Source organism: Crassostrea angulata, chromosome 2 (assembly GCF_025612915.1).
Source record: "Crassostrea angulata isolate pt1a10 chromosome 2, ASM2561291v2, whole genome shotgun sequence".
In the NCBI taxonomy this organism is placed as follows: Eukaryota; Metazoa; Mollusca; class Bivalvia; order Ostreida; family Ostreidae; genus Magallana; species Magallana angulata.
Window position 1 is genome coordinate 22,912,538 of NC_069112.1, and position 18,192 is coordinate 22,930,729.

An 18,192-nucleotide genomic window follows, 5' to 3' on the forward strand; every position below is an offset into this window, starting at 1 on the left:
CCATCCACCCACATTCAAATGACAAACGGATTGTGAATGTTCAATGAACCGGCGCGAGTCCTATCCATCACTGTTGTCGCAATGCTCCGACTGTGGTCTCTCTAGTGTTTTCTTTACAATCCGCCCGTTTGCCGTAATGCGAAAGTCTTTTCCATGCGGCAATTCATTCTGCAGAGTATGCGCATTTAGCTCCAACAATCTTTCTGGGTGAGTTTTACTTCCACGCAAAAACACATTTTTGTATTTTCCTACCATTTTCAGTTGTTTTTTTTTTCTCTCAGAATCTTTATTTTATCCTGCACTGACGCAAAACTAATTTTAACTAAAGCTGGCTTTCCAAATTTCCGATTTCCCAATCTAGCGGCAGCAACCACATCCACAGATTCGTTTAAGGTGTTGATAAGTTCTTTAGATATTTCCAGTATGTTTTCTTCAGGTTCCTGTGGGATGTTTGAAGCAATGATTGTTATATCCGCGTTCTTCAGAGGGTTCCTATTGTTTTCCAAGATCGTGTTCGATTCGCCTGGTGACCTGTATATTGAATGTAGGTGTTTTCCATTTTCAACCACCTGTAGCCTTTCGAGTATGGACGCAATAGACTGTGACAATGACTCACTTTGTGATTGTTGTTTTCCTATTTCAAGGTCAAGGTCAGTACGGATGGCTTTCAGTTTTTCGTCAATGGACGACATAACTCGTTTTAAAACGTGTCTTGTTTGCTGTTAAACGCTGATTTTAACTAATTCTGTCCATCTTGAAGGTTTTCTATTTCTTTTGCAATTATAGTCATTTAGTCGATCATTTTAATTTCAAACCTTTCGGACTCACCGTTTGATGCAAAAAAGTCGGCCATTTTGAACATTTTGCTCGGTGGCTTGGGTGTTTGGCCATCAGACGAAAGTCTTCTCCTCTCCGGCTCGGACATGTTGAATCCTTAGAATAACACATACGCCGAAGAAAACCCACACAATACAGTTTTCACAACACTATTACTCCTATTTTACAAATATTTCACAAACTTCATCTGTTTTTTCAAGAGCTCAAATTTCGTGACCACCTTTGTTCACACATGCGCACATGCATATGACTTTAGGTTTTCTTTTCATTTAAAAAAATGAAAACGCGAATTCTTGTAAGTCACTTGTCTTGTAAGATCAATAATTGAAATTCGTTTTGGCTTCATAGTGTAAAGTGCAAACTAAAAAGGGTTAACGCAGGATGGATCAAATGATCAAATAATGAAAAAATTCTCTTAGAATATATATAAAAGACATATTGAGAATTTACATATTTGTTGACAAGCAATATTGTAAAACAAAATGCTCTATTTTTTTTAATTCCCTCCATTTTAAAAAAAAATCATTTGCAGTTCTAATAAGATGTTAACTCCCAAATGTATCTCAAAAACAGCTCATAGAAAAAGATATGTTTACAATAAGTGGTAAAATAGATTTAAATGATATAGCAGAAAATATGAATCAAAGGAAAATTATTTGAGTGAATATCTTATCATCAATATTTGCTATTAAAAAGTTGATAACTATACCTATAGTTGATTTGAATATTATACTATATAATTTTCAACAAAAATATCTAACATACCTGACGTATTATACAAAGAAAGGATACACGTAGACTGTGCCTGTTGGCAAACCCTATGGAATTTATTCTATAAATATTTTTAAATTGAAAAAAAAATTCAATTGTTGTTAAAAAGATGAATGTATATTGTTCTCATGTAAACAATGCTTACTCATTTGGAGGAAAAATAACACAACCAGAACTTGAAAAATCAGGTTTCAAATATAAATTTATATTTCAAAATCCCCGCAAAAACCAATAATTTGTTCACATGTTCATAGACACAACATTTTTCTTTTCAATAGCGTCATATCATGTGTAGAATACAAAATATGTAAATATAAGATGAATTGTAGACAACAAATCAAAAAGAGAGTGCGCTTTTATCTACTCTAAAATCAATTCTTTATTATTATTACTTTATTGTAAAGGGTGCAAAAAGTGTCAAACCAAGTTACACAATTTTGAAAACCCTAACAGATAAACTATGATTGTATTAATTTTGTTTTGCTTTTTTATATATATATATGTGTATATATGTAAATTTTAGTATATATTTTGATTTATATATTTGTATAATATTGATACAAATATTACATCAATGACTTAAAATTGTATCCCCCATACAAGTATATATATTTATTCATATTTACGTCTATTTAAGCTTTAAAAAATGGAGTTGTAAATACTTAAGAAAATATATATTTTGTACAATCAGTAAAATGCATGTTATTTCACTTCACTTCATATTTTTAAAAATTCATAGAGAGTCAAAAATTAAGATAAAAAGAAAAAAATCGATAAAACAAAAACAGAAAAAATATAATTTTCTTACCACAAACGATTCCTGATTAGTTTTGTTCTTTCCCTCTCTCTCTCTCTCTCTCTCTCCTCTCTCTCTCTCTCTCTCTCTCTCTCTCTCTCTCTCTCTCTCTCTCTCTCTCTCTCTCTCTGTTGAATTAAGGACCCGATTAATTCAAAGAAGGGACTCATAAAAAAAGAAATAAAATGTAACCTGGCTAGTAAGAGAAATATTCCTTTCCTATGCTTATGAAGTGCTGTGACCGGCAGTTTACAAAAAAACACATGATAATGTAAAACGTATTTCCAATATGAAAAGAAATCGAAATCAATACTTGTATCGATTAATTCGACGTTAGAATATAAAATGTATATGTGACGTATGACTTTTTAGTTCTAATACTGAACTACCTGCATAACACAGTTTAGAATATGTTTAGATTATCATCCAGGATTTTGTTTGCTTTCCTATTTTCTGTCTATTGTCTGCAAAGAAAAAATTGGTATTCCAGATTGGACAAAGAAATGACCACCTCATCCCTAGCAGTACTCCATGAAGAAGTTTCTAGTATTGTTTATTGTGCAGAACTCTGTTCTGAAGACGACTACTGTATGGAGTTCCTTTACAGTGATATTAATAGACAATGTATTGGATTTCACTGTGTAAAGAAGGACAGCTATTCGTACCAGTATTTCGTCCTTGGATCTACACAAATGCTTCACTATGAAAAAGGTAATTGACTTATCTGATCTAACAATTATTTATATGATAATCTATCATGACAGTTAGTTTAAGACTCAAATTTACAAGACCTTACGCATGAACCGTACGTATGACACATGTATAAAACATCCAGAGTATTGAGTGTGTCTTGCAAAGAATGTTTTGCATTGTATTTTTTATAATGAAACAGACTATTTCAGATTGTCCATTTGATTTTTATCTGAAGAAGTGTCGATATTTAAATTTGACGAATGTCCCAATGTCGTGTTTCTGGCATTTTCAGTTAATGTTCAATTCACTTAAATAATTTCTCCGTATGTCAGGCATGATATTTTGGATTGTGTTTCGGTGCAGTTCTGCCCAAATGCTATGCCTATACTATCAACCATCTAAACTGATTTGTCAACTGATTAAAATTATTCAAATGATGAAATAGTATGGCAACTATTTGAGATACAAAACCCCAGGATCCTGAACCAAGAACTTACAAATAGTATAAAATATTCAGTATAATTATATGGAGTGCAAATTGTAGATACGTTTTATTCCTCATTTTTTTTAACGAAAAATCAAGCATAATAATTTAAATTGTTTGTTAACGTTGTTTTCCCCCTCAGAATATTTAAGTAGTCCCGCAATCACATTGTAATTGATGTCATCAGATTCATTTCTTTCTAGTGTAATGTATACATCACCTATCATTTTTATGCACTATCATTTTAAAATTTAAGTATATGAAGAGTATAGAAACATCGGTTGTTGCACATCCTTAAATGCGATCACGTAACGTTAAAAACAATTCTCACTATGTTAATAATATTTGTATAACGATACAGATAACAAAGACATGGTAAACCCAAGTCTAATAAAGAAAAAGTAAACATAAGCAGTTTTTTGTGACATAGTTAAAATGACAAACTTTTATTCAATGCACTTTAAAAGAGATACACAGTATACCCTGAATTATATTAAGATATAAATTTCTATTTTTAATTTCTTCGTAATTCTATTTGTCAGAATCTATTTAGTCTTAGAATATTGTTTCCCTTGATAATTAATTTATTTCCTGGTCAGCGGCAATATTCTTTTGGTATCTTTTTTAACTTGACTACCCTTGTTTTGATTTTCAAATTACTCATATGTTAAGAAATATAAGCAAAGTGATTGTGAAGCAATGTTGGTGTCTAAACCAGAGTTGACCTCTATGGGTTTTGTAGGATGAATTTACCGATTGTAATGAACTTTTATTACCTCTTTGATTAAATATTGTTTTAGTAGAGAAAAAAAATGGTTTAATTTTACTATTTACTTTTCGTTTTAAATATATATTTTTTAGCTGAGAAATTTCAAAAATTAAAACAATAAGTAATTTAAGAGCCATATAATAAGCCATTTTATCAAATCTAAGATGTAGGAAAAATAAAAACTGTTTTAACTCATAAACATTATTTGACCTGCGTGCAAACGAAGCTTTTTTTAATAAAACGATCTGGATACTAATTCTAATGTCATTCTTTTTGATAGAGCTGAACTGGGTGGAGTATTCTGGTCACCTTTATCTCTATGGAGAAGAAAAACTCACATGGGAAGACGCCAAGGTATTCTTTGGTTCACTTATTAATGTATACATGTTTTCATTACTTTGAGTCTGATAAGTTTATTTATAATTATAACTTTTATTTCAGGGAACATGTATTTTTCGGATCACAATATAGATTAACAATTTCATACAAGTATTGCAATATTTTATGCATCTGAAAAGAAAAATAGCACACAATGTACATTTTCCTTAATGAATATGAAAATAAAACACACAAATAAACAAATACACACAACGCACTAGCTGCTGACTTTTAATTTCCATTCGTTTATACTTAGTTTTGAAAATAATATAATCGGGATCAATATAAGGTATTTTAAAAAGTTTGACAGCGGTCCTTTTTATATAATAAGTTTTGTAAACAAAAACGCTCTAATGCTATTGTTTTTTATTTAAAAAAGTGACTTGTTATTATTTAAATGGATCTGGGTTAAGTTATGTGTTGCGACTTTTTTTTTATTTGAGCACTTCGTTAAAGATGAAAAGTAACAAGAACAACTAGAGACGAGCTCGTTGCAAGCAACGATTAGGTCTTCCGTCGTAGCTGCGTCATACTTGTGACGTAATACAAAAATTGATACCTGACCATGGTGCAATATTAGATGTGTAAACACTGTGTAAAAGAAACAAATAACATGTATATAAGCAAATACAGATCTTTCAAAGTTGTCTGAAGTTTGATTCGCCGCATGTTGTTTTTTTGCATGTGCATTTTATTTTGAGAAACTTATCTAATCATCATAATTGACTCAATATACACAGAATATGGACGACGATTATAATCACACAGTGGGTATGCCCGGTATGAACGTAAAAAGACCAAACATTTTACTCGCATTTTTAATCGAAAGCAAGGGCCAATGAATCTTTTAGAATGTATGCGGAGATCCTCGAAATTTTACAGGGGGTTCTGAAGAATAATTTTGTTTTTTGAGGGGGGGGGGGGGGAGGGGCACGCGCGGATAAGAAAAATTTTCCTGGGGTGGGGGTTGAGTGTCTGAAGGTTATTTGAGTTTGCCTGGGGATGTCCGAGGCATATTTTTGTAATTTTATATTGTACATGTAATGGAAAGAGATTTTGCGGGGGTTAGGGTTGGATCTGGAACCCTCACCCTACTCTTCTAGATTCGCGCATGGGGAAGACCGATGCCGGTAATTTAACGGTAATTTTAACCCTTTTTATTTAATTAATCATTTTCAAAATTATCGGAATTCCAATATTACCTTTAAACGCAGTTAAAACTTAAAATACGAACCATTTAGTCTCGGTGAGTATTCGGCCAACATGCGTCCGCGTACGAAAGAAATGGCAACATTCAAGAAATTTGGATGGACGATCTGGGTCCTAGGTCGTCCATCCGATTCTTTTTCAGACTAAGAGCTACAGAACTGCACTTAGAGAATGTCAAACTGATTATGTCAATTTATTTTGTCTCAAAGAATCAGTTTTTTTTTTAAACAATAAATATTTACCTTAAAAACAAAAGGAATCGGGCACAATTTTCAATGTTAGCATTTTACAATTTAAAGGTCTAATAAAATTTTGAATGGAGTTTCAAGATACTACTCTTCGTTGTTTTATACGAAATATTGCATGGAAAAAAGATTTACATCGCATATATATTGTAGAACTAATTATTTCTCTTTTTTATTTACATCAAAATAAATCCAAGAAAAAATCTAAATATTTTTTTCCTTTATATGTGTTAATGAAAACGTTGGTCAGCAAGGGCCGGTTCTATGTCGTGCAAGCACCTACTTAATAGATTGTTACACGGATCTACCACGATGACAAATATCGAAAAGGCAATATTGTGGGTGAAGGATGAAAGTGTAGTTTGTTTTTTAGGTTTATTTTTGATAATTATATTTATCTGGATCAATTTCCGTTATGAAGTCAAGCATATATTTTCATATTATTATTGACTTAAAACATGTTGGAAAAAAGAAATATTGTATCAAGCAGTTAGTTATTATGCGCAGATCATGCATTCCTCCATGGTTTTCACAATTGCATGTATCAGTTACTACACGTTTTTGCTTACGGAGAAATAAATTTCCAAAGAGATGATATAGTTATCAGTTAAGTTCCAGATTGTCTTCTGCACATGCAAGCACGTGTGTAATCCTGATTTAAAAATAGGTATAATGGGGGGGGGGGGGTCATCGCAACAAAATTGTGTATTAGCGTACTAGAGTGTACATTGTTAATTAATGATTGATGTTGAATTGTTATTAACAAACAAAATCATAAATTTATAATAACATACACTTAAATGCCAGGGAGTTCTGCTGGACGCGATTTCATTTGTCTTCAATTAATAGGGTGTAAGGATGCCCGCCTACTTAATACATATGCTCACGCGTCAACCGATTAAAAATGACTGTATTTTGGATTTATAAATCGTTCTAAAACATTCGATCTGATATTTCGTTGTTAACAATTCAAAACTTTGAACGATTAAATTTGTTTTTATACCTACCCCGACCCTCACGGAAAAATCCATTAAGATCAATGGAAATTTCATTTACAAGACTCTGCGCCAGAATCAGAATGTCTCATTCATTAATTTTATCGTAGTTAAAGTGGACGAGTCCAAAATAGGAATAGAATAGGAATAGGAATACCATGTGAACATATGCCGTGAATGCAGTTTACTTTGCGTCTATTTTTTTTATGTTGAGAGTCCTTTTTATCATGTTTATCATGGCTTGAAAATGACGGAAGGCCCTTGAATGTTGTTATCTTTATGCAGGCACGTAGCATCCTTTTTGAAAGTGGGGGGGGGGGGGGGGCAGACTCATCCAAAAAACCTTGACAAGCAAAAAAAAAAAAAAAAAAAAAAAAAAAAGACTTTCCCAAAATCTTCAAAATCCTAATCCGGAAAAATTAGTTGCTGTGAGAAAAAGTGTGGTGGGGGAGGGGGGGGGGCACCCACAAGCTTGAATTAATAATTGCCTGACGATGCATCTTTAATGTGTCAACATTTATATTCATAATTGATGAAAACGTTATATGGGATGTAATAAGCAACAATGAGCAAGATTGTTCAATTAAAAGGGCTTTTCACATTCACATCGTGTGTAATCCTGATTTAAAAATAGATTGCCATATTTGAAAGGTCAAAAAAAAAAGAGGGAGGTGTCATTGCAACAAGATGATACACATTGTCTAAGTAGTACAATGTAAGTAATAGATGGTGTTGGATTATCATCATTAACAAAGAATCATCAGTTTGGATTAATTAAAACAAATACAAATTCATATAATTGGAATATTTACTGGAGGGGCTACGTACAAGTAATTCGCCGAAGTGGGGTACGTGTGACCCGATTTTCGATCAATTTGGCGATTTCATTCATCTGGAAAAGGGTTTCACTCGCGTGTACAAATGTAACTGTACATCAAACAATTGCTAGTCAATTAAGTGTGTATGTTAATTGGATAGATGTCTTCTAAAACATTCAATCCAAAGTATAATATATGTAGTTATTAGTTGACACCCTCCCAATGGATCTATGCCGATGGATCTATCTGAGATCTCAGCTGTTGCGTGAATGGTAAAGAAAGACTTCGCGCCATAATACGTCTCATTCATAATTTTGGCTCGCCGATTAGTGGGCGAGTCCAAGTAAGGCAAGAGCACATGATGTGTAGATGGTCTTACCCACTCTATTTTCTTAACTGGTCATATAATAAATAGAGATATCATGGATCTTTCACTTTTGTCGGAGCATGTAATAAATGGAACCAAAAAATAAAGTAATTCTAATTGAATTAAATTGAAGTTAAAATGTAAATACCCCCTCCCACCTACGGATTAGGATTTTCAAAATTCCCCATTTTTGAAATTCCTTGTCACGATTTTTTTTGGATAAAGCTGCTCACCTACCCCCTACCCCCCCCTCCCCCCCCCCCCCACACACACACTTTCAAATAACGATGCTACATGTACGTGTTTGAATATCCTTTCCTATATGGTTAGAAATAACAAAATGTCTTTGATTTTGCATCTAATATATAACAAATTCAATTTTCAATTTGGCTGTTTGAGATTATTCGATACATGTACATTCCTAAAATGATTTAAAATAATGAAATGATTTAATTTCCAGTGATATACAGGTACATGCACTCGATCGAAGAAAAAGATTGAAATTGCTTCTAAACTCTGCACGTTCATTTTAATAATTTATGATCCGCAGCGATAATTAAATTTAATTTCTTATAAGATAGCCTAATTGATACATGCATGCTTCCACTGAATAAATTTGGGTAGTCAGGCAAGCTTTTTGGAAAGCTATTGCTTGTATAATATTAAGGTCAGACGCGACCTTCATGTATCTTCCATTTTTTCCTATCTCCACAATGTGAATTAAGATTTCCACTTTGTTATTTCATAATTAGATTTTTAGGTAATATGATTTTTTTGGTTTGGATATAAAGTGTTCAAATTAAAATATATAGTATGACTTAACTTATAAGCATTCAAATGCATTTTGCGTGCTATTTTAAGGAAAGTTCGAAATATTCTAGCTCCAAAACGAGCCTGGTAATGTACTCTAAATTTTTTGGAATTAACAGGTTTAAATGTTAATAAATAAGGAATGAAATATCAAGGAAAATTATATAAAATTGAGGAACGTCTCGTCTGTCCTTAATTAAAATAATATAAATAGACATCATAAATTCCATATCAAACGACATATAACAACTTGAATCTGCACGTCTTTTAATGAATTTATGAACAGCGGGAAATTCTAAGGTAATGTTAGCTGCAAGTCTGTACAGCCCTTGTATGAAAAATTTCGGATGGTACTCAATTTTTCCAGACGGAGAGCTACATATATGCAGCTAAGGTAACTAATAATGCTTCCGATGAAATACTTTGTTTAGTAATGCAAGGTTTTAAGAGAGCAATACTTATTTGTTTAAAAAATAACACCCTAATACTTCGCATTTTATTCGCTGTTTGTAGAACAAGCAGAACCAGTATCAGTTCGATCCCTACCGTATGTACATTGTTCGAATTTAATAGCCCTTGCATTGCATTGCCTTGCATGTACAAAATATCTTTTAAAAATTCAACACTGAAAGTGTTTATCTATATGGCTATTAATCTATATGTACATGTACACATAGCGTTCACATGTGATTCAAAATACCCCAAACGGAAAAATTCACTTATTGAGTCTACATTTTATAGAACTTGCAAAAAATACATTGCGGGTCTGAATGTTTGTTAATGTGTCAATCTATCAATATACAGTTTGTTAATTTTTTTCGATTGCTAAGGCTACATCGTTTTTGATGAACATTGAACAACATTTTTTCCATGCCATTATTTCCACGGAAGATAGCGAGTACAATTATAAAGCACAATTTATTTAATTATCTCTTTAATATTGTGTACTAGTATGTAATAAATAATTTATAAATTGCTGCCGAAGCATGCGCGGATCTAGAGGGGGGGTCGGGGGGGTCCCGACCCCCCCCCCCCCTGGAAAATGAAAATTTATTAAATTTACATAGTAAAATTATCGCGAAAATATGCCTCGGACCCCCCCTGGCAAACACAATTATCCTTCGGACCCCCCCTGGAAAAATTTTCTGGATCCGCGCATGCGAAGGTTGTTTGGTATTTTCGTTTGTAGATGCATTGCAAGTAAAAAACGTGAAACGCGGGGCAAGTCATAATTAATATCCCTAATAACCGTTACTTAAAAATAGCGGCTTTGGATTCAAATATTATCGTATACGAATATTAAGTTCACTTTTTAAAATCATCTCCACGATGATAATATTATATCAATCGGAAATCAGTATTTTGTTTTGCTTTAAAAGAAATGTTCTATCGGGAGCAATCCCGCGTTCGTTTAAATTGCCAGCGTACATTTGTCATGTCAGTAATACACATTGTGCTTTATATGACGGCCGTGTATACGTACTGTAGAAAAGTTGAGTTTAATTACCATGCATTCGAACCATTTTATTAACACATCTCCCAGTACTGAAACAATTCAAAATGTCTCTGTTACAGTAACACAGTGGGGCGTTAAACATGTGTACGTCCAGCTCTACAAGCATATGCACTGTCGTCAAGGCGACGGCCTGAATACAGCTAGCGACTCTTCTATCGATCAGTTACCTGAGTCTCGTAATGCATCTAAATATAGAAAGGGGCACAGTTATGAAACAAACAACAAAAATAAGGTCAAAGACGTTCATCTTTATGAAATGAATATGTACATATGAATAAAAACATTTGGGAATTTTATGTAGAATTATTTTTGCGCGCTGCATGTATCAGTTAGTGCATTACAAAAAGCCCTTTCATAACCTCCTAAACGTGCGCACCCCCACAAAAATGGACCGAACTGACAACAATTGTTTCTGCAAATACTGGCTATAAATTACGAAAACATTAAATTGAATACCACGGAAGGATTCAAAATTAATTTCTTTACAACTTTGCTTCAATAATGCATGAGAAATTTTTATTCCTTTACAAGTTATTGACAAGAAACTTTTGACGCAGCTAACTCCCTAATTATAGGGGCCAGCCCCTTTTTCTGTATACCGAATGAAAGGTCTTGGTAAGACCAAGATCTTTTAAATTACATGTTATAACAAATTTTTATCAGGTAGAAAACTAACACGGAAAATACGCGAATTTTTTTGAATTTTTTTCGTACCTTTGTTTCAACATCTATACCACCCCTTTTATTTGCATTTAAATAATAAATAAAATATATCTAGCACAAATTCAATGTATTAGCTTCCAAACCAGCCCATCTTTGAGACTCTGCCAGTCATCGTTATAGCTAATCCCCCCTGGACAAAAGAAGTCGTTAAATTTTACTAAAAGGGGAATAACTCAAAACCGGATGGGGATTTTCCTCAACTAAAATATGCAACGACAACATCACGCGGCATGTTATCAGTCCTGAAAATTTCAAAACAATCGGTGAACAAACGAGCGAGATATTAAGGATCAAAGTTGGCGTCTAGAAGAAAAAAAAAAATAAGAAGAAATTTGAAAATTTTTCAGAATAATAGTAAGGTCTTCCGTTGGAAACGGAAGACCTTAATAAGGTTTCATTACAACAGAGAATATCCTAGCAAACAATTTAATAGGTGGCTTTGAATCGTTACATTAGTGTTTTTAAAAGTTGGTAATTAGATACATGTTCACCTTCAAAAAATAAAAATGCAGGAAAAATTAATAACAAATCTTAAATGCAAGTGATATATACGTGTCGAATATATTCACTTGAATTTGTCACGGCGATCAGCATGTGAAAACGGAAAGAACGACCACTGTCAGACAGCCCTCTAAATACTAAAAAAATAATGTAATATATAACTTTCGTTAGTCAGGATATATTAGATCACTCTTAATTTCTACCATTTAGTTTTTCCCGTACTAACTCGGTGTTGGATTATGTTAGACCAAAGAAACACAAAGACACTGATTCGTCGTACCATCAGCTCCGAGTTTTTACAGTTGTCTTGTTTTACAAACCTCTTTCCATACCACACACACCCAAAGGCCGTCGGCAAACAAGATGGACACGACTCGAAAGATTAACATATCTCCTCCTGACCTGGAATCAAGTATTACATGTAATATTATAAATAAAGTGATTGGGGGGGGGAGGGTTAAACCTCACAAACTTCAAATATAAACTAGATTTTTTTTATATTGCATCCCAATATCTAGTATGTTTTTATTTAGTTTTAATTAGGAAACACACATTTCAGTTGTGGGTGTTGTTTTTACGTCATTTTTTACGTCATCTGAAATACCACACTTTATTACACATTCATTAAGTACATCCTTTATTTCATTTTTTTTCATGCAAAAAAGCTGGAATGTCAGAAAAAATGTGCCCATTTGGTACTAATTGAAACAAAAGAGGAATCTGATTGGCTGGCGGCTACGTTTCTTAATGGTAATTTTGTTTTGAGCTAAATACAAAATCTGCTTTTTAAATTGATAAAAAGTGTTATAAAACTGTTGTTTGTAAGGTTGAAATGTTATCTTTGATATATTTTATCATATTGATACAGACTATATTGATTGCTAGGATATGATTATTGTAATTTCAAATTAGTGTAAAATACATGTGCAGCGAGACTATGTTACTTTACGGCGATTTCAGATAACTGTCTATTTTCTGTTACTTGTCAAGGGAGGTCTAATGAAACGCATTAAAATCATAAACATTTATTAAGGGGCTCAACATAAAGTTTATTTGCAATGCTGAACGTTGCTCTACATGCAACCATAAATCAATATCCGAAAAAGGGTGTTGTGTTTTTTTTTATTTTAATTACTTTCAAGTAAACTCACAAAAAAAAAATCCTCAGCGAACCTTCTCAAATGTCAATCAATTAAACTTTCTCAACCATGTTATTAAATAGTTCAACAGTAGTTTCTGGTATCATGAATTTGATATGACGGCACTCAATATATTTAACTTGTTTCGCAGGACAGTTAAGGCAACATTTTGCTTTTAAACAGCAGTAAAAGGAGGTCGTTTTGCTTTTGTCTATTCATTTCTGCATAATGAATAGTTCTACACTATTTTGGATGTTTTTGTAAAAATATGGGTCACCTTAACTTGACCATGTCTAAATTTGACGGTCATATGACTTTTTAGGGTCACGCGGGCTTCTTTTAGACAAAAAACGTCAATGCTAAATTGAGACAAAAAGTTCAAGGGCAAGGCAAAGAAAGTTTAGAGTAAATAATACGGCAACATATTCAAAATTATCCATACATCACAGAAATCAATGCTCATTCAGTTGTAAAGTTTACCTGTTATGTAAATTTCTTGAAAACCTGGCAACTTGTTCCTAAAATAGTGCAATTTTGTATATTTGGATTAAAATTACAAAGTAAACCTTCATCTCTCAACAAATGAGCATCAGTTTTCGCAAAGAACTCGTAAAGAGGAAGAAAACCATATCAAGTTTAATAATATCCATAGCCGTCTTGCACTTGAACTTTTGCATTTAATTTTCTCAATTTGGAAGGTCTCTCAAATCAATACACATTTCAAACGCACAAGTGATCCCAAAAGGGGAGGTAACTCTTTGAGCGATAACTCTTCTGATATAGGCGCGATGTCATTTTATCACCTAATCCGATTTAATTTTAAGATATGTTTCAACATTACATTTTGTAAATGGTTATTTAGACATAGTGTTTATGTTTTATTTATTCTAAAAGAGACAAGAAGGTTACGATGAATCGCCCGCATTTCCTCTGTCGCATCAAGGATGTAAACAAACAACCGCTGTGTATCAGTTTTCTTGGTTAACCGCATTCGCGGAGTTAATGAGTTCTTATTATTTTTTAGGAATTTAAGAAAAATATATAAGAGCTAATTGTAGACAATTATTTGAGGGGTTGGGTGTCAAATTGGCTCTGATATTATTATAACTAAATTGGTCTCATGATATCAGAGTATATATACGTCCCGGATAATATATATTAAAAAAATAAGATATGGAGTTTTCTTTCACAATGATTAGATGCCAGATGAATGCATGTGCTGCCTTTGCCTAATGACTGCAAATTCTATAGCACTGCTTGGGTCTGTAAATATTATTTTTGGGAGGGGGGTTCAAAGGTGTAACTTTATTCAGTTTGCCAGTGGCCAGGTACCATGGTGTTTTACTATGTAAATTGTGAATTAAATTAGAATTTTCCAAGGGGACTATACATGTAGATCTGCCCATGTATGAGGCTGTTTCCGATCCCCCATATTATAAAGCAAATCAACAATATTGACCTTAATTTGTGTTACACATGTTACACATTTAATTTTAACACCCATTAAAATTTACTTTTATTCAACACATGAAGAATGAATAAGGGGGGGGGGGTAGCATATCTACTCATTCACAAAATAAATTTTTATTGCTCATTTCTCATTACTGAGAAAGAAAAGTGGGTGTGTAAATCCTGCGATAAGGGCAATCAAAATACAGTTTGGTACACATCAATATATAAAATTTAAATAAGTCTGATATTCTCCTATATCTGAGACTCTCTCTCTCTCTCCCACCCATTTACATCCTTAATACATGCAGAATATAGCAATTTAATATATTAACTTAAGTATATAAATGTCCCCTTTCACTTCATAAACAAAATTATGAATATAAAAACAATTATTTTTGGTTTATTAGTTTTATTGATTCAAGAAAATAAAAGAAATTTCTGAAAAAAAAATTCTGTGACATCATTTAAACCTGATATATATGCATGCAAACTCAAAATGGCAATTTATTTATATGATGTCAATGTGTTTATTGTATGACTTCTTAGTTCTGCTCCTCTTCTCTCTTCAAAAACACAGTCTTCCTGTTCTTAAAGTTCAGGTTTTTCTTTTCGTCATTTCATCTTTTATATGACCTCAGTATAAGTGTGCAGGTAAATTGTCACCAATAAGAACATCATTTATGTAAATCCAAAAACAAAGCAGGTACCAGCTAAAATAAAAATTATACATATTTCAGAAAGTTTAACTTGTAATCAAAATGGCTGAAAGACTGAAATGGAGTATTTTCTACAATTTGATAGACAATGAATGGAATTGTTTATCTTAATAAACATTTCATTATGTTTTGATGTGCATTTAAATTTTGCACAAATTCAAATACAGCTTTGAAATATCTTTTCAGTTTGATCGATTTGAAATTATTAGCATCCTCACCCTGATATGTGCATGATAGTTTAAATGCACCTTTTTATTTTACCTGGCATGACCTTAAAAGTGCACCTCTCTCTCTCTCTCTCTCTCTCTCTCTCTCTCTCTCTCTCTCTCTCTCTCTCTCTCTCTCTCTCTCAACTGATTTTTATACAAGACTGATATTATAATGCTGATATGTTGATGAGCAATTTGTAAACATGAACTATTCAAAATTGTAGATTTATAAATAAAATATGTTTCTATCAATCATATTAAAACATGAAACCAATCAAACATGGAAATGCTTTTTCTAATTGAATTGTCTCATAGAATTATCAGATTTATTTTTTTATTTACTTACATTTTCTTCAAGCCTTTTTTTCTCAAATAAGTGCGACACTTTTCAAATTACTCTGCAAAAAAACAAAAAATAATTATGGGAAGTCATACAATTTAATTTACATGCACATAAGAACATGTCAACAATAATGTGAACATTTTTGTGAAAGGTCTACACATATTTTGCATGGTTGGGTAAAATGACAAACACTTCAAATATTATTTGAAAGTTACACATGCACATTCTACACAAACAATACCATATATGACCATGAATGTAGATTCCTCATTTTGAGAAAATCAGATGGAGAGATGCAGTCATTTGTTTATTATTATTTTGGTGGTTTTTTTTATTACCAATAGTACAGCATCATAAGTATGAAGCCGGGTGACAAGATTTCAAACAGTGTTATGATAGTAATATACTGAGTTCTAAAAACTAACTAATAATAATTAAGAATTCATGTGCATAAACATCTTATATCAACTGGATGAATGTGCAAAATATGTAAATGAACTGTCATAAAAGTATATTGAACACAGTAGAAAGATGTTATTGATCAGCTGTTCATCAATTTCCAGAAAATGAAATCAGCATCTTTTAGCCTGTACTGTTCTGATTTTCAGAAAATCAAATCAGCTGTTTTCACACAGTCTTTGTATTGTTTACTTACATTTGAAAAAAAAAACAACTAACAGTTGTGTAAAGCTAAATATTGTCAGTACAAGTACTATGAACTGATTCGTGTCGATTGGTGAAAATAATCAACAATTTAACGGACTGGCAATAAATTTAAAGCTACATGTAGCCTACTTTGTATAGGCCTAAATGTAAACAGTGCAGTCTCTCCTCATGTTTTGAACGAAACAACACAATAAGTCGATCAGAAATGCATCAACAGTATAGAATCACAATAAAATAGTTTTTAACCTATCTGGTACATAACAAATACACTGTATATCTATTCTACATACCTGACAAATCATAAAAAAATCGCCATCATCGGGAATACCAGCTACACGTTTTTACATCGTCTGACGAGCGCTTTTGGGACGCATATTCACACCCATACGACAGATGCGTTGTGGAAATTCTTCGTATATTCTGAATGTTGTAAACTTATAAAAACACACATGAGTGATTCGTAGTTATATTTTTCTTATGCAGTATTAAATCAGCCGTGTTTTTTGCTTAAACTGCTGTTTTCGGTATATTTTCTATATATGGAAATACAGAGGCGGGGCGTATATTATGACGTCATAACTCATTATCCCTTCATTAGCATATCAAAAGAATGTGTAGCCTTATCTGTCCTGCGTTGGCTGTAAATGTATATCAAAACTTCTTTCATATTATACATGTTCATGACAAAATATTTTCTTTTTATATTTATTTTCCATATTTCAAAATGATTTGTTTATTTACAGACGATTGTTTGTCGGATATTTACTTTTATTGCACAGCATGGACGGGAGGTAACGACCTTGACATTGAAGGTCAATTCGTGTGGGGCCACTCGAACACGTCCATGGTCTTTACCAACTGGTACGTTACCGAGCCGAGCATTGGTAATCCGTCATTGGCCGCCGTTCGTGACTGTATTGACATTCTTAGGAATGGTAAATGGAATGACAAATCTTGCTTGATGTTAACTGCGTTCATTTGTGAGAGAACTATTATCTAACATGATGTGACAAGAAGTATCGAGCAACTCAATTATTGATCTTTTAGTGAGCTCACTATGGATTAACCTTACCAGGTTCCGCCTAGATCGTGACAGCATCTACATGCTTAAAAGTTTGACATTAACCTTACATATATGTTAGCACCCAAGTATTTCAATTCAAATACTGCTGTCTTTACAGAGTTTTACTCCAAATAAAAATGATTTTGATTTAATATGTGTTTTGTTCATTAGCCCCTGTCTGATTTTAACGCTGCCATGGGACTTTAAAATATTGTGTCGCCATATTACTTTTTATCGTTCTTAACGTTTACAGGGGTATTTAAACATTTCTGTTTGGTCACTTGCTTTCTTACTGGGAAATCCAGTTTAATCGGACTTCTGCAAGAACTATACTTTTAAATATTAAAATTAGAAAAAAATGCAGTTAATATTTAAAGTCTTTCTTGTATATCGAACATGTGTTCAGAATAACTTTAAGTGTATCACATTGTTGTTACTAATATTTTATTGAAAATGATAAATAGCATATTAAAATACATAACCTAAATAACAAATTGTGATTATTTTTCACACCTTCAAAAAGATCTTTTTCTTTAAAGTTAATTATGTCTATGAACGATCGAGAGAATATATTCTTCGCATGTAAGAAGTCTGTTAAGTCCTGCTCAAGGGAAGTGTGTGTTTTGAATATCAAATGTCGGTTTGGATTTTAATTTGTTTTCTATGGTGTTTTAATTCAACTTTACCAAAAC

The 18,192-nt window shown here is 32.5% G+C and overlaps 1 protein-coding gene and 1 long non-coding RNA gene across 3 annotated transcripts; one reads left to right on the top strand and one right to left on the bottom strand.

Annotated features, from left to right (window-relative positions):
• The first annotated feature begins 2,814 nt into the window (after window positions 1-2,814).
• LOC128170579 (asialoglycoprotein receptor 2-like) lies at window positions 2,815-17,620 on the top strand. Of its 2 annotated transcripts, none has more exons than XM_052836353.1 (4): window positions 2,815-3,115; window positions 4,631-4,704; window positions 12,578-12,662; window positions 17,181-17,620. In XM_052836353.1, the coding sequence occupies exons 1-4, from the start codon at window positions 2,815-2,817 to the stop codon at window positions 17,435-17,437; spliced, it is 717 nt and encodes a 238-aa protein (XP_052692313.1). In that variant the 3' UTR covers window positions 17,438-17,620. The 2 variants fall into 2 exon arrangements, with proteins under 2 accessions (XP_052692313.1, XP_052692314.1); XM_052836354.1 differs by having other exon boundaries at window positions 17,217-17,620.
• On the bottom strand, window positions 14,950-17,021 carry LOC128170580 (uncharacterized). Its single transcript, XR_008241865.1, has 3 exons — window positions 16,728-17,021; window positions 15,775-15,826; window positions 14,950-15,213 (listed from the first exon to the last, which is right to left on the bottom strand). It is a non-coding gene; the product is annotated as an uncharacterized LOC128170580 (long non-coding RNA).
• Window positions 17,621-18,192: the final 572 nt, after the last annotated feature.

What these genes read in the sequence shown, in the direction of transcription:
- LOC128170579 (XM_052836353.1), top strand. Translation starts at nt 2,815, where the DNA reads ATGTTTAGATTATCATCCAGGATTTTGTTTGCTTTCCTATTTTCTGTC. An exon ending in AATGCTTCACTATGAAAAAG is followed by an intron (nt 3,116 to 4,630) that starts GTAATTGACTTA and finishes TCTTTTTGATAG; the next exon opens with AGCTGAACTGGGTGGAGTAT. An exon ending in TCACATGGGAAGACGCCAAG is followed by an intron (nt 4,705 to 12,577) that starts GTATTCTTTGGT and finishes CATGCAAAAAAG; the next exon opens with CTGGAATGTCAGAAAAAATG.